Below are 23493 nucleotides of genomic sequence, written 5' to 3'. Positions count from 1 at the left end.
TTCCTGAAAATCTTTTCTTCCTCACTTAACAAATGATCACTGTTAAGATAAAAAGTCAAGTTTAATTCTACCCAAAGAAAAAAAAAATCACATAATCTTTTGCCCAGCTTTTCTTATATATGTATATATATTTTACAGTAGATGAAATTACACAGATTTAGGCACCATTAGTCATTAGATTGTGAACCTTATCCTCCCCTCCCCCTCATGCCCTTGAACACTTTTTGTGCTGTAGAACACTCAGCTTTGACTAATTCTCTCATCCGTTCATTGTGTTTGGGTTGTTTCCCACTTTTTCCACCATTTAGCTTCAGCCGTACTATTCTTCTCCTCAGACTGGAAATGTTACTATTAAAAAGACTAAAGACTATATATTTAATAACTATTAGTTCAATGTCTAATAAGGGTTTGATAAATATTTGGTGTTTGAAAAGATAAACTGACAAATTAACTTTGTTTACAATGCTATTGATTAGATTTTTTTAAAAAAAATCTTGATTATCATAAGTATCTGAAAATATGCCATGATTGTATTTCCACAAGCAATATATTGTTTCTACTATTTACTGTTTTGCAACTGAGTATTTCAAAAGGCAAGTCATTTCCTGTTTACAACTTTATGGGAATAGGGTAAAACAAGTTTAAGGTTATAAAAGGCATTCTCTGAAGGACCTGCTGCAACATATTTGAACTTTAGAAGTTCTCCTGTGTGACAAACAATACACATGATTTTCCTTAAAAAAAAAGTAAAGTACTGTTGGTATTTTTTTGAGTAAAATACTGAAAGTAGAATTAAATGCAGAATATTTAAATCATAGCTTTTGTCATATTTAGAAAAGATTATCATTTCTTAGTTTAAATTGGCTCTATTTTCCCTTCAACTCTTTCACTGGTGTCTCCATGAGGGCTGGAGATGAGGGGGCAGTCACGTATGTCAACTTAACTAACACATTCTCAAGATAACTAGTTTTCCAGAGCCACATAATCAGTCACTGGGATTTGGCTTCTCACCTTTAACCATGGTATTCTTCTCAGAGCTTCTAGAAGGTCAATTTCCCCCCTTGACCTATCAGCTTTCTGAAAATTAATATGGCATAGGAACAGGGACTTAAAGTATTCCCCTAAAAATCTCCATTTCTTGGGCAAAAGTGACACTTTTTACATGGTTTTAGAGAGCTCTGACATTGGCAGGTTCCAAACAGATACAGAGCGACAGCATGATTTATTCAGGGGCTATTACAAGGGCACTAGCACATGCTGAGGTGGGTTTTATCCACATCTTAATGACTGGAAGGCACCATTGGCCTCTGGAGGGTGAACTGCGGTGCTGCTTTCCTGTAGCTTGTAGAGTGGTCCTGAGTGACAACCATCCCACATGTGCATGGCTAGATTCTAATGTCTTGTTGATCATTCATGGAATTCAAAACTCCATGTGTACTTATTCGACCCTAGAACCTGTTTTACTTATAAGTACAATATACATCTCCTCTCCAAATTTTAATACACATTGAATTTTCTAGGATTGCAATTCTGTGTTATGGTGGGGGATACCACACTTTGCTTACTCTGAACTTTATTGACGTTGTTCTCCATTTTGGAAAATGAATCACCAACAGTTCCTCTACTCACCCATCCATGCCTCTCAACTGTGGTTATTCTGTGAAGAGGCCTGAGCTTCTGGCAACTTGATCACATCTAATGGCATTGGGTCCATGTATTTTCATATTGAGATATATTATTATAAATTACTCTTTTTTAATTTCTTTTATATTCATATAAAGGCCTTTTTATGAAGATAAGTGAGGTTTTATTTTATATAAATGTCATTTCAGAATGGTAAAAAGCTTTACAAAATACGTCCTATGAAGGGTTCCTACAGTTTTGCAGGTTTGAGAAACACTAATTTTTAAGAAAAATGGCAAATGATCTTTGGACAAGTCCTTCTGGATTCCAAATGAGCTGATAAGCAGGGCGAAGGTGCAGTGGACAAGCACATGTGCATCTTTTCTCTTCTGGGAGCCCAAAGTCACCAAAACCCACTGACCTCTAGTGTGATCCTGTTCTTAACCAGGAGCCCGATCTTGATGTCCATCAGGTTCAGGTCTTTCTCCAGCTGTTGATTGGCTCTGATCTTGGTCACTACTTCTTCCCGTAGTCGTGCTACCTCCAGCTCCTCCTGGAAATCCAAGTCACTTTGGTCCAACAGGTGTACAAATTTGCGGATGACTGATAATGGTGGGTTTTCAGAGCCAACTGCAGGCAAAAGAACAGGCACACTTGAATTTTACATGCTTGGGATGATCATCAATAGAAAAGAAACCAGGTCTTTTAATAAACACTGCCACAAAAAAAGATAGCACTGTATGTACTTGGTCTCTGAAGTGAATCATTATACCTCATGTAAAATCTGGTCAAGGGAACCAATTGATCACATAAATAAATGCACACCACTGATAATGTCCAGCCTTACTGTTTTCTCACTATCTAATACCCATTTATCAGCCCTTGCTCACACTGTTCCCAGGACACAGGCACTAAGAAGATAGCTCTATCCCTCCATGCCTCACTGATGAGGAATCTGGGAAAGAATGTTAACATGAATGACTTGAGCTCTGAGTGCCTGTGGTTGAGTCAGATAAGAAACTTGTGTTTTTGCTGCAGGAAGCAGACAGTTGGTTCTTTTAGCCCAAAAGACCACTGGGAAGGAATAGAAACTCGGTGAAAAGTGAATTAGAAAAATTCAATGAAGGGAAAAACAAAGAACAAACAGGAATCTATGTGATGACAAGTGGAATAAATGTTCTAGTAGGAAGAAATAAAATGATTTTAGAAAATGAAATTTGGTCCTTGTCCTTTCAGCAGGGAATAAGGGAGGGCACTAAGAATCTAGAAGACCAGCCTCAGACATTAATAGGGGCATTTATATCAATTCTGAATGGACTTTCCATTAGTGTCATCTCTGGGAGATGAGACTGTATCTTTTTTTCCTTTTTATTTATAGTTTCAAAGTCTCTTATATGAGCATGTTTCATTCTTAAAATGAGGAGAAAATCGTAAGTCAGCTGTAATGTAAGCTTATATTTTGGTTAACTGTTTTGGATTAGATTTCTGACTCTAGCTCAAATGTAATACAAAAATATGAGCATTGATGCCAATTCCATTCTTTTTTGAAGAAGTATCCATTCCATTTAATCCCATCCATTATAGCATGAAGCCCTATTTCCTGTTACCTTATGTTCTTTTGTGGGGCCTCTGAACTTGGGGCCTGAGACTATCAAAATCTGCTGGACACAGTAGGCAGCCTCTGTTTTGGAGTAGCCTCTGAGGTGACTAAAATGGAAATAACTTGTTGCTTCGTTTATAAGGAAGCTGCCATTTGTTTCAGAACACTCCCACTTTCCACTTACCCAGTGTCCTGTAGTCATCTCTAGCTTTGCTTGCTCTCAACAGCGACTGTATTTTTATAATTTCATTTCTCTGCAAAAGATGAAGACCAGTTGTAACCTTCTAGCATTCCATCTACTGCCCAATTTAGAACTTAGAACTATTTAAGAGCTCACAGGATTTAAGAATGGACTCTCTTAAGGACAGTGTTTACATGTGTCTCATTCAATTTTGCATTTTCTTTCACAAAAGTGTTTGATAAATTAGACAAACTATAAACAAAACTGTACAAAGACTATTTAAATAAAAAGTTTTAGAAAGGGAAAAGAATTTTAGCACCAAACTCAGATAATCTCATCTATGTTCACATATCTACTTTTTAAGAAGATAAAAATTTACCTTGTGAGCGTCTACTTAAATTATTTGGTTACAGAAAAACCGTAAAAACACAGTGGGAAAATACTTCTTCAGAATCCTTTTTCTTTGGCATGACTAGACCACATTAATTTCCTCTCACCCATTTCCTACCCAGTACTGACAGGAAAAGTCTCACTCAGAACGTAAGTTCTGAATTAAAAAGAGCAAGTTTTGAAATATTATCATACTGGGTTCTAAAACCTATTTTTAACTCCTACTATTCATTACCATCATTTAACTAAAATCATTCTAGCCTAACATTTCAATAAAGAATTCGTTAGTTTGATTCTCAGCCAGAACAAAAAATTCACATGCATGTCTCTTACATGATCTTGGAAATACTGTAGTCGTGAAAGATAATTCTTTCGTGCTCGTATCATCCGGAACCAGGTCTGAATCTAAAAATAAGTTAGAGAAATCAAGACAATTACCAAACCACCTTAAATATCCTTCTTATGCTGTATTTCTAAAAATGGTATTTTATTTGATAAAAAAAGTGAGACCACCAACTAATATCTAAAGCCCATGTTCATCTCCTTCTTCTTTCACTGTTCGAATGAAAGAACTGAGAAAGACCTTGTTTCAGGGGTTCAAAAACATTTTATGTGCTACTTTTAATCTCATTGCCTCAGAAGGAGGGAGTAGCGAAGGTAATGTAGGTTTGGATTATTTGCTTTAATGTCAATAAATAAGTCAAAAGGGCAAGACAATTTGCTGACCATTATGAGTAGTCAGGGAATCAAATTAAGTTCAGGGTTTCTTCCAAGATCCTTTAGTTGCATCCACTATCTTTCAGGCCTTTACATGAAACTCTAAAAAGGTCTCATGAGGGACCATTGGTTCTCTCAAAGAACAGGCAAGTGCTCCACAGTGAGCACAGAACATTATTTCAGTAAGGGGCTAATGCACAATTGGATCTAGACCACATACTCTCTAATATTTTCACAGTTCCAAAGGTCTTTTAAACAATCTGAAATCATTTGATTTCAGTCTCTCTCTTGTCCTGACTCTTATCTGGATTTCCAAGTTGAATCCAAGTTCATTTCTATATAATCCTTTGATTTTTAATTCAGAGACAGTGGCCAGTATCTTTTCTCCAACCTTAGAGTAATCAGTTTGGGTTGCATTGGCTCACTACCCAGGTCCTGACTCAGCTCTACTTCCACTTGCCCCTGGTTTTGCATTTGACTTACAATTAATGTTCTAAATTGTTAAAAGTATGAGCATTCTACACTTGATCTTAACCAAAAGGCCAGGAGGTGATGTGTAAGCATTCTAAATATTGGTGGCTATGGTAAAAGGAGTATGAATCTTCCTTCTGATTTCAAAGCTCATATAAACTCTTTCTATAGTCTATCTTCCAGAAGCAAAACAAAATGAAGGGAAACATTTGATAAGGTAAGAAAGGATATTTACCTTCACAATAGAAGGAACGTTATCATGGAACACTTTCTGCCTTTCAAGATATGCTTTCTGTTGTTGATGTCTCCTCCAAAAAGACTGTGGAAAATAGTGAGTTGCAGAAGTCATTATGTGCAATGTTCCCCATAGTTTATTTTAGAACGCATGAGAACAGAGGGGCTCTCAAGAGACACTGAGCTGGAGTGTTTTCAGGGACCTCCTTCCAAATCTCATCTGGACATTGTCTTTGGGGGTGGACATTAAAGTGAGGAGAGCAAACCGGCTCACAGTTGATGCTTGCTTTGTGCAAAGAAAAGCAGAGTTATCATGTAGTAGCCCATTTTTTCTGCTCCAAAGCAGAAGTAATAATAAAACGGAATTGCCCTGAAACACACAGACGAACTGGGTGCTGGTATCATTTATTAACAATTTAAGATGCTTCCAAATAGTGACCAAAGTACATCATTACTCCAATAAGTGGCCCCTGTGCTCCAGACCAAGCAGGAAGATGTTCTATGAATTTGTGACTATAGCTCCTTGAAAATAGCAGTGCTATGATGGAGCATGCATTATTTTATGTATTTCCACATCAAGTTTAATGATGCTTCACCAATACAGTGTTACTATATTATCACCATTAGAGAAAATCTCTATAGGAAATATTTACAAAAACAGAATACAAACTGATATCTTTAGGACTGAGTGCATAAGTATTATGCTTATTCCAATTCATTTACGAGTATTTTTTTACTGAAACACAACTTTTCCTGATTCTTTATTTTGTTTTACATATTAGAAATGAAATACACATTCCTAATTTTAAAAGGACAAATACAAACATTAAATTATTTTCATAAATTTCTTTTCATGCCTGCACATATTTCTATAGTTCATGCTTACAAACATGCATATGAATCTACTTCTTTCATTCTTTTTATGAAAAAGTATGTGAAATTTTATTATCCCTTTAAAAATAATATCTTTTTTGGTAGCTATTCCAAACAAAGCAGTCAGGATAAAATATAAATGTTCAATCAAGTACTTGCCACAGATTTCCCTAGACATGACAATTATGGGTTAAGAACCTTATCACATACCATTGAATTAGTTATTGAAATGGGCACGTGGTTTTCCTCTTTCAGGCTAATATAGCAAAAATAAATTATACAGGACAGTACACTATCTGAGGGTTTACAACAGGAGGGAGCTTAACAGCACTTCTCAAACTTTGATGCGTATAGAAAATCATCAGGGAACTTTTTAAAATGCAGATTAAGACTAAGTGGGTCTGGGTGATGTTTCCAGGCAATGGCAATGCTGATTCATGTGGTCTACATTTTGAATAATAAAGACAGAAACAAAATTAAAGGATTTAAAATTGATCATTCTTTTAGAAAATAGCACCATGGCATTTGCAGGTGGGACATTTTTGGGACGAGATGAGGTAGAGAAACTGTTCTCTGATGTCACCAATAATTGTTCATATAAGTGGCCCAATAGCACTGTAGAATCAGGGAAGTGACCCTAATTGTGGGTCACTGGATTCCACAGCCATCTCACAAGTCACATTTATTAAGCTGGTCTCGGGGGTGGTTCATTTATTTTCATGGGTACTTCTCTTTTACCTCACAGAAGTACAAATGTGCAAATATTTATCACACATCCCATTCCTCGATCCAAACTGAAAAGCCAACAAGATACTGGGATTGGTTCAAGTAATCACTCTGTTGTCCAGGAATTATCTAAATTCCAGGAACACTACTAACATCTATTAGCTCAGATTCACAAACACTGGAAAACGTTCTGGACAAGGAATCTGTCATAGTAAGAGAAGATATAATATTGAAGCATTTGTGCTTTTGTGGAAGGAATCCACTTGCCCATTTTGTACCAATTTTTTAAAAAAAGATTTATTTATTTATTTATACAAGCACTGGGTACAGTCAGAAGTGTGGGAGGGCGAGGGAATTCACCGGAGCCAGAGCAGGGAATAGAACAGGCAGACTGTCTAAACACACTGCTGAGGGGAGCAGCGGGCACGGCAGGAGAGGTCTGTCGCGCCATGTGGGACCCTCACGGGGCGGCCGGGGATTGAACTGGCACTGCAGAGGCTGCGGGCAGCTTCACAGCCCAGCGCTCAACCGCTGCACCACCAGGGGAGGCCCCATCTGTATCATTTTTTAATGTATTAGGAATTCAATACCACCAATGGTATTTTCCTTGAGATTTAGTTTTCTGTTCCATCTCTTTATTGATTTATGTATTTTTTTTCCTGGAATCCTTCTATATTTATAATGCTTTATTCTTACTTTCCCAAACCAAGACAACTTGGCTGGGTTTCTGGTCTATAGAAGAGGAAAATTACATGCACCTTCTTTTATTTTACATTCTTATTTTCAGTTTGTAAGTTTTAGTTCCCACAGAACTGGCTTTCTTAATTCTGCTCTAAGAGTACTCTTGTGCCAAGCCACAATTATAGATTTTTCTAATTGGAGACTGTTTATGAGAAGGAATTATGGGTTGAAAGTTGGGAAGAAGGAGCTATTGATAAAAATGCAAAAGGAGTCAAAATTTGAAACCATGAAATCATTTAGAAGCAGTTTTTTTTTAAAGAAAGAAATCATTTACAAAAATATCAGTTTGCTTTTCTGCTATGAGAACTGGTGGGAAAACCTCTAATAGCCCTCCTTGTATTTTGGTTTTTGTTACCATAAATATATTGTCTGTGTAGTGCATCTGTAACAAATTTTCAAAATCTTTAGACCACAGAGTTTATTTCCTATTTTATCATAATAACTAAGTCTCTAGACAATCTGATGCTAAAATTTGGTTGCTTCACTTGAGAATTGGACACCCAGGACAGTAATATTCAAATTCCCAACTCTGAACTTGTGAGGCACAAATTCTTCTGTGGCCAAGAAAGCCCTAAACATTGATTACTTTTCCCTTTCAGCTTAAAACCTCACCATGTACAGTGTAAGTCACATTAGGACAATGTGAAAAATGACTGTCCTGTGAGCACACCCCTTCCTCCCAGCCTGCAGCCTCTGCTACTGCTGCTGGTAATCTAATGTTGCTTCATGGTGATGGTGCACGGGCTCATTGGTGAAGGAAATTCTATGGGGATTACACCTGGGGGTGAGGGAAAGCAAATATTGTTAAAAAGTGATTAATGAAAAAAATTAAAAAAAAAATTGCAAGTATTTGCACAAAGTAAAAAAAAAAAAAAAAATAAGAAGCTTGTTTTCTTTGTCTCGATCTGTGGCATTTTCTGACCTGAAGCTTAATATTTAACTTAGTAAGTGCCATGGTTGTTTTAGCATTTGTTATTATTACACTTTTACCCTAAAGATGGAATTACAGCTTTCTTTAGTTTAGGCAAACAAATCCTGTAGCTATTTTTCCCTTCAGTGTTAGCTTTTCTGATCTTTCCCTGTGCCATATCAACCCACCTCAATGTTGGATCCCTGTTCTCTGTCTTCTGAGTCACCATCTGTATACTTCATCATTTCTAAGACCTACTGAATACCTAAAAGCTGTGGGTACTGGGAAAATTCAGTTACGTGAATTATCCCTTTTAATCCTCTGTAAACGAAATGGGTAGTATCATTTACATATGAGAAAGTGTACTTAATCTTCCACTCTTTTCCTCAGCTTTTTGCTTGATTTTTCTCATTTTCTGTGTATTTCAACTATTGTCAGTGTCTGCTCTACATTCAGTAGTTTTAAGTTCATTTATATCCTATGATGTCATTACTTCCCTTCTTTGACTATCAGTTATCTTTTCACTGCACTGTGTCATCTTGTTTCATGAAGTCCATGTCTTACTAAATTTCTTGAAAGCATAAAGAATTCTAAGTACAAAAATTACTTCCATCTCCTGGAATCCAAGTATCTTTAGATGTTTACTACAGTTATGATATTTTACAACTTATACTCATTTTTCTTTTGTTGATACATCTTTTTCTTATCTGTTTGGATTTTTTGTGTCTCATTCATTCTTATATGTAGATAATTTTATCAGGGCCTTCTTACTGGTCAAAAACATGGCCACACAGATTCTCCCTGACCTACCTCCATGTTTGCTTGGGCCCTTCTGATTTGTCCCATAAGCACTTGAGACAGAGGACTGGCCACTGATCACATGTATGCTCTGTACCACTGCTCAGTTCCTTGGGAGGAGACTGAGAGTGGAAGGTGGTGGTTGGCCTTTGCCTGGAAGTTTTTTCTCTGACTTTATAAAGACTCCTGTGTCTGGAGTTGGTTTGGTTTGCTAGGCAGGCTGAACTGTTCCATGGGGGGAAGTCTTCTTATTGCAGATCATCCCCCCAATTTTTGCCACTTTGGCAAGAAATGAGGTTAGCATGACACCCTTGGTCTCACGGTCATTTGGTTTTGTGGGTCAGCAGGTGTCTATGGATTACATAGTCACCTCCAGTCTGCTGCTTGCCCGTGGACCTCATATCCTTCTTGTTAGAAAATTGTTAGTGAAAAGGCCTGGTGGGGCGACTTCATAGAGAGTGGTGGCTCCTTTTATTCTCTGGAGGGGTGGCAGAAACAGGCCCCTGTCCCTCCCTCAGCCCTGTCATGACTTCAGCTCTGGGTCATAATATCAGATGGAATTTATACCAGTGAGATCTCCAAAATTTCTTCCAGCTTCAACGCTAGTCTGTGTCTGAGACTGGGGAGCTTAGATGTGGTCCAAACCATGTCATATAGGCTGACATTTTGAATTTTGTACAAAATTAGAGTCTTAGCATCATTGCAGATGATTTTATTTTTAAGCATTTTCACTTTTTATGTATTTTGCCTACCATTTGTTTAAGGAAGGAATAAACTGAAAAACTTAATGGTTTACTCAAAAACTTCTTTAAGTGTCAGCTTTAAAGCAGAAATTTCCTTAAAAAATTATCATTTCTGCCTTCTAACATCTTAAGCTGTGAAAAAACCCAAATACTTGAGTAAGACACAAGACATAAGAATATTAAAAACTTGTTTTTAACCCTGAACAGCAATAGTGGGGAAGCAGACAAGTACTCCAGTAATCACAAAAAAACCAGTAAACAAAAACCGAAACCCTTCAACTTAAAAACTTTCAATTTTTAGGAAATTCCACAGTTATTGGCCAAAATCAAAATCATCAAACTCTGTCCATCAACAACAGTATCGCTTTGGATGTGAAAAAGAGGACACACCTACAACTTTTTGGAAGCCAACATGGTGGTGGGAAGGGGGTGCTAGGGAATACAGAAGAAAAACATCTCAATCTGGCAAGTTCCCCTCCTGTGAACCAGAAAGTTCTGGCAAGTCATTCAAATTTAAGAATAACTCAACAAAAATGTTGGGAATGAAGATTTCTTTCACAGGCCTAACTGAAGAATGATGGATAGTCTTGGAGATGCTGAATTGATTTCATTAGCTCTTCTGTTCTTTCAGGCTGGGAGAGCATAGAAACTCAGAGGCCACTCAATATCAACTGACCAATAAAAACCAACTCACAAAGCACTGGAGTCAGAGAGTATATGACACCAAGAGATTCAGCTTTTTAAAGAAACAGGATTTCACTCTGATCAGCGGTGTCCCTCTGGCTCCGACTTGGCTGGAGGTAGCTGGACCTTCACACCCTGAAGAAAAGATCATCCACAGCCTGCCCATCTCAGAGCCTTAATAAAGAAGACTGGTGGGCACTGATTACGAAAAGTCTGCAGTGAGATCTTTTTATGACAATGCTGGCAGTTGGCGTCCTCTTATCACAAAAAATTTTTTTTTCAGGGAAAATGACTGTGTGCTGTAACTTGTGGTAGGTGATTCACATACCTGTATTTTGATCACATGCTCTTCTTGATCATACAAAAATGATTTCCTAGCTTCAAACTCTTCCCAGAGACGGGGTCCAAAGCTTGTGGCTTGAAAGCGAAGAAGCATATCTTCAGAAGCAGACCACAAATTCTGACGGATGTAATCCACTGTTCTTTCCTCAATAATGTCCTGGCAAGAGATATTTCTTATGATTACATTTCACACATCAGGTGAAAGGAGCATATAGAATAGTTTCTGGAAACTTTATCATTTAGGACATGGTATGATGATAGCTCTTTCTGGCTTGGTTTAAAGAGAGATTTGATCACAGCTGAAGAATGAACTAGCTTAGCTTCTTTCTAATGACATGGTTCTGGAATCCTCTGAACTCTGTGCTGAGCTGGTATAAGAATGTGGCTGAATGATCTCAGTATTTGGAGGTAGAGATGGACAGAAGAAGCTGGCAAGGACCAGGTGTGAGGCCTGAGGTGCAGAATGTAACAGGGACAAGGATGATTACAGGATGAATACTCATTGCCCTTGGTCTGCTGAGGAAGAGAATGCAGTGCTTAGGAAATCCTAGGGTTCTCTTCCCAGGCAGAGTGGGAAGACCCCTGCAATGAGTTGGGGGAAAACTCAAAACAAATTTAAGGGAAAAATGAAATTCTGGGGATAGACGAAAGGGAATGGGAGAAGAAAGACAAGCCATACCATGGGCATTAGGGGAAACCCAGGTAGATGAGAATAAAAGGAAGAAAGGGGATTATGAAAAGTCTATGTGAATTATGAACTGGGTTTACTTTTGTGTTCTTTGGGAGATGCAAGCAAAGACTGAGTTGACTTCCATGGCTGATGCCTCTTATCCAGTGTGAATGGAATCAACTGTTGGTTAGTCAAACGTTTAAAAGTGAAATCATATAAAAGATGCATAAATACCTTTAAGAGAAGATGCGTTTTTGTTCACTGGACAAAATAAGTAATTTGATTGTCTTGAAGAAATTTATATATGTATGTGAATATATATATATATATATATATATATAAAACACTACAGATCACCTACTTTTTATTTTATTTATTTTTAAAGATTTTATTTATACAAGAGCTGGGATATAGTCCAGATGCATGGGAGGGTGAGAGGATTCACCAGAGACAGAGCGGGGAACAGAACAGGCAGACTGATGAAAAACACTGCTGAGGGGAGCAGTGGGCGAGACAGGAGGGGTCTGCTCGCCATGTGGGTTGCTCTGAGGCCGGCGGGGATCGAACTGGCACTGCAGAGGCTGTGGACAGCTTCACAGCGCTGCGCTCAACCTCCTGCGCCACCAGGGAGGCCCTCGTCTACTTTTTAATAATCCTGAAATTGGATGTTCAATTGCTCAATATAAAATGTCATATCTAGGGCATCACTGGATGCCATATACGCAGTTTTTGGCTTTGATGCTGCTTCTTCACAGTGTCATCCATCTTTCCAATTATAGTATGCACTTTTTAAAAATATTGTCCGTCATTTCATACTTCAATAAATATGCACTAATAATCCATTGCTACAAAGCTGTTTTCCTATAAATTGTGGGAACTTTGGGCATTTGATATCAGCTAATAAATTACTTTCTTCACTATCTTCTTGCCATTCAGGATTTTGTTGGCATTGTCAGCGCCAGGCCACAGGTTTTTCTCTGCATTTTAGTAAACACGGTACTGCTGATTCTGTCCATAATACTGCCACACTGGATGTTATTGACTTTGGGCACTTCTGCAAGATCTTTTTATTTTTAATAGAATACAATTATTATTAGTATTTTCTCTTTAAATGTATTGCAATGCCCGGATCAAACAGCAATTTTCATCTTTTTTCACCAACTTTTGGTCTCAAGTCCAAAGCCCTCCTGGTGGACTTTCCTTCATGATAATTTGCCCCTGAGAAGCATTGCTCACTTTTGACCTATTTTTTTGTGTTAGATTAAGTCATTGTCTGTGTTATTAAAACTAGAGTGATGGGCACATGATGAAGTCCCTCCAAGATACTGGGAGCTGAGCCACAAACAATACCAACAGTGGAGCAGTGGGAAAAGTACTAGACTTGAAATTGGGAGCACTGGACATAAGTCTCTGTTCACTGATGAAGTCTATTAGCACAAGCTGCTTCAAAGACTGTGTGCCTCGGTTTACTCCTCATCTAGAAAAAGGGAGGGTATAATATTTTTTCTACCTCCACGCAAAGGATTATTTAGGGATCAAACTGATGGACCAGTGCTTTGGAAAGTGAAACTATACGAGGGGTTCTTGGCTATGTTTATAAGTTTCAGAAAAGCTTATTTGCCATGGTATACATTCTCCAAGTTATTTGTGGACAAACCAGTTAAGAAAGATTACTTTCAGTCATAAATTTCATCAGGCTTCTTGTTACAAGGGCTAACTCTAATTTCACATTCCTTTGAACTAATTCCTTCCTGTTTCTTCATGGCCCCCAGTAACCTCACACAAATAGAACCACCACTTTACTAGATGGTTTACAAAGAAGGCTATTCTGGCAATATCTGCTTTGCCCCCCTGTTGACAGCTAAGTCCCCTTTCATTTTAGGAAATATGTACCAATCCACTAGTTCCTTATTTCCATATTGTAAGAAAATATTCAGATCTATAAAAGCCAGGATCACAGAGATGTTATTGTATTGAAAACCTCCTCTCTAGTTCTTTTTATTAGGGAGGGAGAACTAAAACACGAAATGAAGTGACCTGGAACTGAAATTTAAAAGGGCTCTTGGCCAGATTCTCCTTTACTTTTAAGATGCTTTGTATCTTTCTTTGTAAATACTCACTGGTGTATTCCTGTACATATAGAAGTTACCCAATTGGGGGAAGGAATTAGTGGCAAAAAAGGATAAGACACGCAGGGGGAAATTGCAGGTGCTCTTGGAACTTAGACTAGTTTTGTACAAGTGAGGTAAAGTATTTAAACAAGAGATTCAAAATATGGATTCTTCTGAATGAGTTTTTTTCCCCACAGCCCACAATCTGCTAGATATATTAACTAAACCACCACTCCTAACAGCAAGCTCAGATAAGTATTATTAAAATAGATCTTTGGCTAAAAGGGGGTAGAGGGTGATAAATTACTTCTGATCAGAAAAATCTGTTACAGCAAAGCTTTCATACATGAGTCAAGAATTAATTAAAAGGGGTCTTTAGTAGTTAAGAAAAATGTTGATTCACTATATCATGAGTAAGTCTTATTAGTACATTATATAGACATATCATTTATTGTAAGATGATGGCTAATCTAAAGATTTGTATAAAATACACTTAGCTGTGCTGTTTGCACTTATATTGGAGCACAGGTACATCCCAAGCTACACAATGAAAACGTGTTAATTTCCACCACCTTAGAAGAGGCAAACATTTCAGTTTAATGTCCTAGTTTTTGCCTGTGTCCTTTATGCCTAAAACCATTCTGGCGATGGAGGCCCTTTCCGCACTTTGTAGAAAAAAATGACACTTGGTTTGAAAAGTATCACATTAATTCTGCTGGGAAGGGAGGAAAGAAATATTACATTTTGAATATGGACAACAAAGGGATTTTCATCAAATGAGCTTTCTGTTAAGGAAAATCTGAAGATTGATTACTTAGGATAATCTACCATCCCAAATAAGATGCAAATACTTTCTTCTCTCTGCTGTTTGGTGTTATTATGCTACTTTGGAAAAAAAATCTAATGGTAATTATGTAGCAGCATCTAACTACAGTTATGAAAACTTCACTGTACATCTAGCCTTCAAGTAAATGTGTTTCTTCCAACACATTTATGATTCAAAAACAGAAATGCGATCACACTTATTTTCATACAACACTGCTTTCCATTAAACATCAGTGTCCTACCTCAATTTCTTTTGGCATCAGCCATGATTCTTTAGCCAGGTAAGGGTCAGGGGTCACCCAGGAGCTCTCTTTCGAGTCGATGTTGTAATAGAATGGATATTTCTCCTTCAGGTTGAATTTGAGCCATGAACCTTCAGAAGTCACTAGCAAAAAAAAAAGTTTGTTATACTCTAGAGATGAATACTAAAACTTTAAAGTGCTTTTTTTTTAAAAAAATATGTAAAATATACTAATGAGTATGTTCAATGGCCGCTACATGCTAAGACAAAGGTGAAGGAAAAGAGACATAGTCTCTGGAGCCCACATTTTTTTATGAGGATGACAGGAGTCAAAACTGGCCAAACAGAAGGAAAAACTAACAAGGACTGTATGCCCCAGGTAGATGCAATGAGATCTGTAACTAGACAGAGATCAATGAGCAAAGATCTTCTTTTCTCAGATAGTCCTTCAGCAACTTCTCAGATAAGAGACATTCTACAAGGAAAGTCACCCATTAATTAGTGGGGGGTTTGATGACCTGCATTAAACAAAGCCCAGGAGACTCAACTCTACAGACAAATACATCCCATATACATGAATTGGAAAACTTAATATTGTTAAGATGGTAGAACTCTTCAAATTGTTCTACAGATTCAACACATCACTAACAAATTCCAGTGGTCTATGGTGGCTTTCACATTGCAATGGTGGTTGAGTAGTGGTGACAGAAAGTGATAGCCCACGGTGGTGCAGGCAGTTGAGTGCAGCACTGTGAAACTGTCTGCAGCCTCTGCAGCATGAATTCGATACAGGCCGAATGGTGAGATTCCCACATGGCATGGCAGATCTCTCCTGTCTCTCCCGCTGCTCCCCTCAGCAGTGTATTTCAGTCAATCTGCCTGTTCTGTTCCCTGCTCTGTCTCTGTGAATCCTCTTACCCTCCTGCACATCTGGCCTGTTACCCTGATTCTAGTATGCATGAATAAATAAATCTTTAAAAAAAAATTTGCTCTCTGGTCCTTTATAGAGAAAGCTTGCTGACCCCTGTCTTAGGAGGCAGAGGGGACACCTTGACACCGTTCATCAAAACATGGTGCATGGGTAGAGTAGGTAGCAATTTTAGGAGAAAGAAGATTAAGTTTTGCCAGAATGGACTTGGAATTATGATGATTCATCCCTAGGAACTCAATCACTGCCTTAATATAGTTATACAATTCCTTCTCCAGGAAGGATGAAATAGGGGCACTACAGTAAGTCCTGAGGAAGAGACAGATGTGAAAGCAGCAGAGAAGAGCTCAAGAGTGATCAGATGCCAAATAAGAATGGCCGATAGCCCCTCTCACATTTCACTGACAGGAAGTTTTTTGTGCTAGAGGGTGGAATCTCCAAGTATGAAAAGCATTAGATAAACTTAAAAGTAAAGTATACACTTTCAGTTGCACTAAAATATCCTTTTTGTAAGTTTCATATCTATATAGTTTAAGGAACTATAAACTGTATGACCTATGATGTGGTGCACATAAACACCAGTCTGGGAATGGGGAAACACCTTGATTCTTTTTATTTTTAAAAAGATTTATTTATTTATGTATACAAGAACTGGGGTACAGGCCAGAGGTGTGGAAGGTGAGAGGATTCACCATAGGCAGAATGGGGAACAGAACAGGCAGACTGACAATAAATACACTGCTGATGGGAGCAGTGGGCGAGACAGGAGAAGTCTGCCGCACCATGTGGGTTGCTCCCTGGCTGGGGACCAAACTTGTGCTGCAGTGGCTGTGGACGGCTTCATAGGTTGTGTCTTAACCCCTTGCGCCACCAGGGAGGCCCAACACCTTGATTCTTAACACTAAAACATAACAAGTGCTCAATAAAAATCTACTAAAGGAATGATGGATTATCCCTGACAAAAATTAATCTCCTTGGGTTTTTCATTTTCTCTCTTTGTCCAAAGCCTTATAAATTGGAGTTTCTAAATCTGAAAAATTAGTATTAAACTTATATCAAAGAAACTTTTCAGAACTAACATTTTATGATCTGTCATTGTAGTGAATAGGCATAACTATTTGTCAAGGTGTAGCTCTAATCTTTTGGGGGCCAACTCATTGCACACTTTGTTCTCATTTTCAAAATTTCCCTTTACCCCTACTTGTATTGTGCAAACATGTAAGTGCCTCAAAAGAAATTGAGAGAAATATTAGTGTAAAAATTAGTTTGTTATCACTGAAGGAATGAATCAGTCAGACTTATATAAAGCACATCTTCCTAAATATTCTATTTTCCCAATTCTTTGGTGCTACCTATGCATTGCTAAGTTAATAACAGTTTTCAAAAATTAATAAAGAAACATCTACAAAATTTCCTTTAAAATACATTTCAAAAATGTTCATTTGAAAGTAACATTTGTCGTAACATCAATAAAATACACCACCACAGTAATCATCATGCTCAAAATAATTTATACTAAATGATGAAAAAGCTTACCATTTTCAGATTTGCACTCTTTTGCCTTCACAAGAGCATCATAGTAACTGTCAGCACATTCAGGGATTATATTATTTTCATTAAGAGCCTGAGATTTCAAAGCAGACAAAACATCACTTCTTCTTTCATTCTCCAAACATTGATTAACATCAACGACCAGTGTAACCCCTTGGTAATGGGAAAAAAAAGTTTGTTAGTGGTTATCACCTTCTACTTATCCTAGAAATATGCACCGTCATAATTCAACCTCTCAGGAATGCACGGGTATTAAATCTTTTTACCTTTTGATGGAATGTGCCACATATGTCTAAGATGGTTCCTACTCATCCATCAGTTTAAGTTCTTAAAAAGGGGAAGATCACATAGCAGGAGAATGGTTTATTAAAAATCTTAACATTTCCTAGTTACTCTTGTGTGACACTAATGCACTAGGTTTTGTTCACTGTAGCATAATCTATGAAATCAGGACAATAATGTACAACAGAAGACACACAGCCTTTACCTGGTTAAATAAATCAGTATTTGAGAAATAGCTTTACAAGATATTTATTACAGAATAAGCAAAATCCTGTTTAAGCATGGAAATCTTGATATTATCTTGTACCACTTGGAAAGATGGTCATTAGAAACCTAAACGTATGTTCTAGAAAGGCACTAAACACAGATGGTGGATATGTGGAATGAAGTCCAGAAACTTCACTCTGGAACCAATTAAGACGTGGAAAGCATTTTACCCCATTTCAAATTTCTGCTTCTCCCCATAAATAAAACCACAGTGAACTCTTGGTTGCCTAATGAGAGTTAACAGGATGAATTCTTTATTATCCACTTTAGTTCCAGGTAAAAATTTCTGGCACAAACCACAAACTACTATTTTTTACAACCTATAAATGAACCAAGTTAGAAATGCAGAACAAAAATGGAGGAAGACATTAAAGGTTAAAATACATTCTAGCTGAAAAAAGATCTTAATGAAAAGAGAGGGAAGAGAGGAAATTTTTCCTTTCTTTCTTTTTTTAACCATACAAATAGTAAATGGCATATTGTTATCATCAAATTATGTTTATATCTGCATGGCACTATGAAGGCTGAAAGGGCAAGAAAAACAATTGGGCTTTCAATAGCTTGGTGTCCCACAAATCTGAAAAAGCAAATGAATAAATGAGAACTTCCACTGCAAACTCCAACTGTTGCTGAATAAAAGGTATGTTCTTGTGCTTACAGAAGTAATGGGAACAGGTGAACTGTTCCCCTTTTCTCCAGGAAAGCTTTGTAGGATGAGAAAAATATGGCACTGGTATTTGATAAGTTTGTGGTCTGAGATAAATGGAATGAACAAGTAAATGACAAAGAAATTCCAGAGTGAATGATATCTGATAGTCATCTAACCCAGTAAGATGCAATTTTCCTTAAAAGGCAGGTATTATAAAGCTGTACATGTCTTGCATTTGGTAATGTACTTATTACTGAGTATTCATGTGCAAGGACTGGGTCCACAGGTTCATGTCCCAGTTAACTGAATCACTCCCTTATGTACCAGACTCATCTTTACAATATTTTCCATTAAAAAATATGAAACAAGTCTTGAAGAAAACCCTAAGAGAACAGTCTCTATCCTGCTCATCCTTTTACCCCACAGTCTCTGGGACTCAGCTGGTGCTCAAAGTTTGCTGAGAGCTGCCAGAAGAGCCCCTTAAGTTATTAAGATTATACTGTGATACAATATAGTGAGTGTTCTTTTCAAAGATTCTGGATTCTTGGGCTTCTCTGCTTCTGAACTACAATAAACGCCTCAAATGCCTCTGCTTTTTAGTTCTTTCCTCTTCCTTCTGTCAGCTATTGCTTCTTGTATCTGTCTCTGTGCCAGGATAGGGCAGTCTAAGCACATAATCACTCTATAATGTTTCTAATATGCTCTGAGCTGGGAAGAAAAATCAATACATTAGCACTATGTCTATGAATAAGGAGGCTCAAGTGGCTGCCCAAGTAAAAAGGCTTTGGGACATCTTGATTAACTGTAGGTGGTGCTGATTTCCAAACAGTTGAGGAAGACAGATAAATGACTTCCAGAAAGTTTCTGTAAGGAACAAATTAAGCAACTTCCTATCATAAATCTCCTAAGGTACGTCCCCTGCAAAAGAGGTTTGTGTCACATTTTAAGGCATATACTAGCAAACTTTCTCTAAGGTAAGCATTTACAAAAGGGTCAAAATAACACTTGGTAGGGCAAAACTTGGTTCTTGGGAGGAGGAAATGAAAAAATCTTTTATGCATATAAAGCACAGATCTACAGAAACATATACAATATATCTGTGGTATTAAACTTTCATGGTGAGGAGTGGGCGAAAAATGTCTGCCAAGATTCCTTAGGATGCAATATTAGGGAAAGGTTGGGAGATGCTCTAAGGAATTCAAAGCAGAGACAAACTCGCTTTAAGATCCTCCAGTGAAAATGAGCACTGGGCCAGATGAAGGAGACCCAAGTTATTCTGCCCTTTCAAATCTTGCCTGTGGTGAAATATATGGGCCAATGCATTTTCTTTTATCGGATCATCTGGGAGTGGGTTTGGTGCTTACAACATGTGACCAGAATGTCTGTTTCAAGGATGAGAATGTTTTTAAAAGGTTAAACTGGAAAATTCTCATCTCAATGTCATAATATAGATGGACTTATCCTCAGAACATCTTTTTCTTGTTATATATCATGGAAGAAAGTACATGAACTCTTCTGAGGGAAGGATAAAGATAGAGACAGGATTTTAAATGTACAAGTGTGAAGCACAAAATCACACATATTGAGGAAACTTTTTTTTTTTTTATAGAGGCATGTTTTATTTATTTGTTTGTTTTTTGTTTTATACATGCACTGGGTACAGTCAGAAGTGCGGGAGGGTGAGAGAATTCACCAGAGCCAGAGTGAGGAGCAGAGCAGGCAGAAGGACCGAAGTACACTGCTGAGGGGAGCAGCGGGCGGCAGGAGAGGTCTGCGCGCCATGTGGGACCCTCCTCTGGTGGCCGGGGAGCAGCCGGGGATCGAACCGGCGCCGCAGAGGCCGCGGGCAGCTTCGCAACCCAACGCTCAACCGCTGCGCCACCGGGGAGGCCCCTGAGGAAACTTTTTAATCAATATAACTATGAGTCTCAATAGAAGAAACAGAATCAGTGTAACATTTGCAGTCCAAATGTAAGAAGAAAGTGGAATAAAAGGAATACAATGACTTCTAAATTGGTTTGCTAAGAAAACTATAACCTTTTAGGGGATTGAATGCCTTATTACAATCTAATTTTTAAAAAGTGTTTCTTCAAACTATGGCTGCCTTCAGTTCTATATTTAAATTTAAAACTCTTATGTACACATCTCAATTTATTTTTTTCTTCTTAAGGATTAGCATGTTAGAATGGAAAGACTTTAAAGATCCGGAGGGTAGAAAAGTTCAGATTGGAGAAAGACACATATTTCTCTAGTGTAAGGAAATAAGAAACAGATGTTCATCACTTTGCCTGCAACATTTAAAAGCAAATGGTTGGAGCAAGACAAGGCCTCTTAACAGCACTTTATGACCTAATACAGGACGGACTGTAACCATGCATGAGCGACAGGCTAAAGGGTGATACTTTCAGGACACCTGTTTTAGTTTATGGAGGTTATTTTCATAATTAGTGTTAGTATATCAAATATGAAACTTTTCTATATTGACATGTACATTTCTGTACAATTCTATGAAAGCAGAGGCTAAAAATACTTTTATCATTTGAGTCAATGTAAAGATGCTGCCGGTGGCTGAGTTCACTTATTCCAATTATGCATTCTGGGCCTGGGGTATAATCCCAGGGTGGTTTTGGGGACCCACTGGATCCAATGAGAGTGAAATTGAGCTGAAACTTCACTGATCACCTGACCTCCATAATCCTCTACTCTGAGTGGTAGACCACAGTGATTTGGGGAGTCAGTTCAGAGCCAGAGTCTAGTAACCCCTGGCAACTCTGATTATGTCTTTTCCCTCCAACACAGTCACCAGGGTTGAGACAGTTGGTCTCTCTGGGGGAAACCTGGGAGAAAGATGAATAGCACAGTCTTTCCCTGGGCCACCTTCAATTCAATGAGTTCCAGGTTCATAAAACTGGCTCAAGTCTGGAATTGAGAGGCCAAGATTTTTTGCTTTCATGATTCAAGTTACACTTCTGTTCACTTGACCTCGAACTTTTCCAGTTGTACGAATCAATTAAGAATTTAGTGGACTGTTTCATGTCTAGACCAACTACAGAGGTCTCTGAGTCAGATTATTCTGAGTACAGCTTTGAATCTGCTGTCCCTTACAGCAACCACACCCACTTGTTTTGGGGGGTTAAGTGCTTTCTCCTGGCCCCTGCTGGTCTGCCCCAAAGATTTTGAACTTGCTGGCTTCTCCACAATTTTAAGAGTCAGTTCCTTAAAATAAAAGTTTTTCTTTCTCTCTCCATATACACATGTGTGTAGACAGAGCACAGTTCTATCACATACTTCCCAGAGAAACAGAACAATGTATATAGTGCTATGTAGCACATATATGGTGTATAAAAATACATTTTATATAGATACATATTTTATTATATTTATAAATATGTTCATATAAAATTGTATTTATAAATATGCTCATGTAAAATGATTTATATTTATATTAAAATAGTAATAATATACATAGTGAAGTATATAGATTCTCTGGAAAACTGGAAAACAGTGGACAGCAGGGAAGGGATGGGTAGGCATTTGTAAGGCAGAAATGGTGTAGTTTTCTAAGAATCAAGATAAAAATAACTTTAAACTATAAATTAGAGAGCTTACAAACCATTTTTTGCTTTCTGGATTTTGTTCAGCAACATTCATAGATTTTGCTGGAGAGGAGCGCCAAATCATTGACCACAGTATAACCAGTGCATCTTATTTTTATAAATATGCATCATGAAATTGATAAAAGCTCAAATCCCAGAAATTAAAAACCAAATAATTTCTAAAATTATGAATTAAAAATTCAGGCACATAACCAGATAAAAACAAGGCAAGCTGGGCGATCCAAGGAGGTGAGGGCTTACATTCTTTGGCTTTGTCTCTGTCCATGTTGGCCTCATTGATTGCATGCTGAATCTCTTCCAGCCAAAGAACTTTAGAAGTGTTCTCATTCTCCTAGGAATATTATAACAAAAGAAACAAAGGAAGAGATAGTGAATGATGGATGACATAAAAAATAACCGCTTTCAGGAACCATTTTATAATATCCTCCAGCTCTTATGTAGCATTTATCAAGCACTGTCATAGACTGTTCAAGCTTTGAATCAAATAGCTCCCAGATATGACTGCTTCTTGCTTCTGCACTGCCACTCCTTTAGTCAATCCCACCACCAACTCTCAACGGGACAGCTACATTGGTCTATAAGCTTCAGAATGGACATCTCATTACACTACTCTTCTTAAACCCCCACCATGGGGGTTTAGTGTAGGGAGTTGGAACTCCCTTTCCAGGACTCAGGTGATCTAATGACCTGGACCTCCTGGCCAATCTGGCTTCCCCACCCACTTCTCTAACTCCCTGTCTGGACCTTCAGACCAGCTTCCTGATCACCACCCTCCACCCTAGCTGCATGGCTATCAGTTCCTTCTCATCATTCAGGCCTTAATTCAAATGCCACTACTTCTAAATACTTCGCTGGCCACTCTAGTCAAATACCTTTCCCCCAATCTCTCAGTAACTTTGGTTCCTAAGGTAATCCTGAGAGCCATGGGACATTTTAAAAATTTGAGGGAAACATAATGATACTTGACTTTTATCAGCTATGAGACAGAAAACAAACAAAGCAAACAAACATGGTGACTGCCTTCATGGAATAAACACTTTAGTAGAAGGGACAGATAACAAAATAATAATACAATGTGATAAGTATGGTTAGGGCCCTATTAGCTGTAGATACATGACTAACCAAAAAAGGGTTAACTTTTGGTGGGGGGGTTGTGAGTTGAGGGGCAGAAAGACTAAATAGCTAAAGATAGTCATTTCAGCAGTAATGAAAACATAATTATTTTTACTGTCTTTTATGTTTTATTACAATCTTGCTATAAATGGAGCTGGCATATACTTTAAATAAATGGGACTTTCAGACAGTCAATTGAATTTATA

The 23493-nt window shown here is 37.8% G+C and overlaps 1 protein-coding gene across 5 annotated transcripts in view; it reads right to left on the bottom strand.

Moving 5' to 3' along the window:
- Positions 1–23493, bottom strand: part of IQGAP2 (IQ motif containing GTPase activating protein 2) — a 277602-nt gene that overhangs the window by 40463 nt on the left and 213646 nt on the right. For 3 of the 5 annotated variants that reach the window (XM_037529125.2, XM_054687972.1, XM_054687973.1), the window contains exons 14-21: positions 22415–22505; positions 17345–17512; positions 14882–15024; positions 11020–11190; positions 5218–5301; positions 4128–4199; positions 3408–3477; positions 2045–2253 (exon numbers count right to left, since the gene is read on the bottom strand). In XM_037529125.2, coding sequence (XP_037385022.1) covers positions 2045–2253; positions 3408–3477; positions 4128–4199; positions 5218–5301; positions 11020–11190; positions 14882–15024; positions 17345–17512; positions 22415–22505 — 1008 coding nt within the window. The remainder of the gene's footprint in view (positions 1–2044; positions 2254–3407; positions 3478–4127; positions 4200–5217; positions 5302–11019; positions 11191–14881; positions 15025–17344; positions 17513–22414; positions 22506–23493) is intronic. The other 2 variants (XM_037529123.2, XM_037529124.2) reach the window with 1 other exon arrangement.

Source organism: Talpa occidentalis, unplaced genomic scaffold (genome assembly GCF_014898055.3).
Source record: "Talpa occidentalis isolate TD23 unplaced genomic scaffold, MPIMG_talOcc4v2.1 talOcc4.6, whole genome shotgun sequence".
Classification (NCBI taxonomy): domain Eukaryota; kingdom Metazoa; phylum Chordata; class Mammalia; order Eulipotyphla; family Talpidae; genus Talpa; species Talpa occidentalis.
Note: the sequence above shows the minus strand (reverse complement) of the source record. Positions and strands in the feature narration are given on the sequence as shown.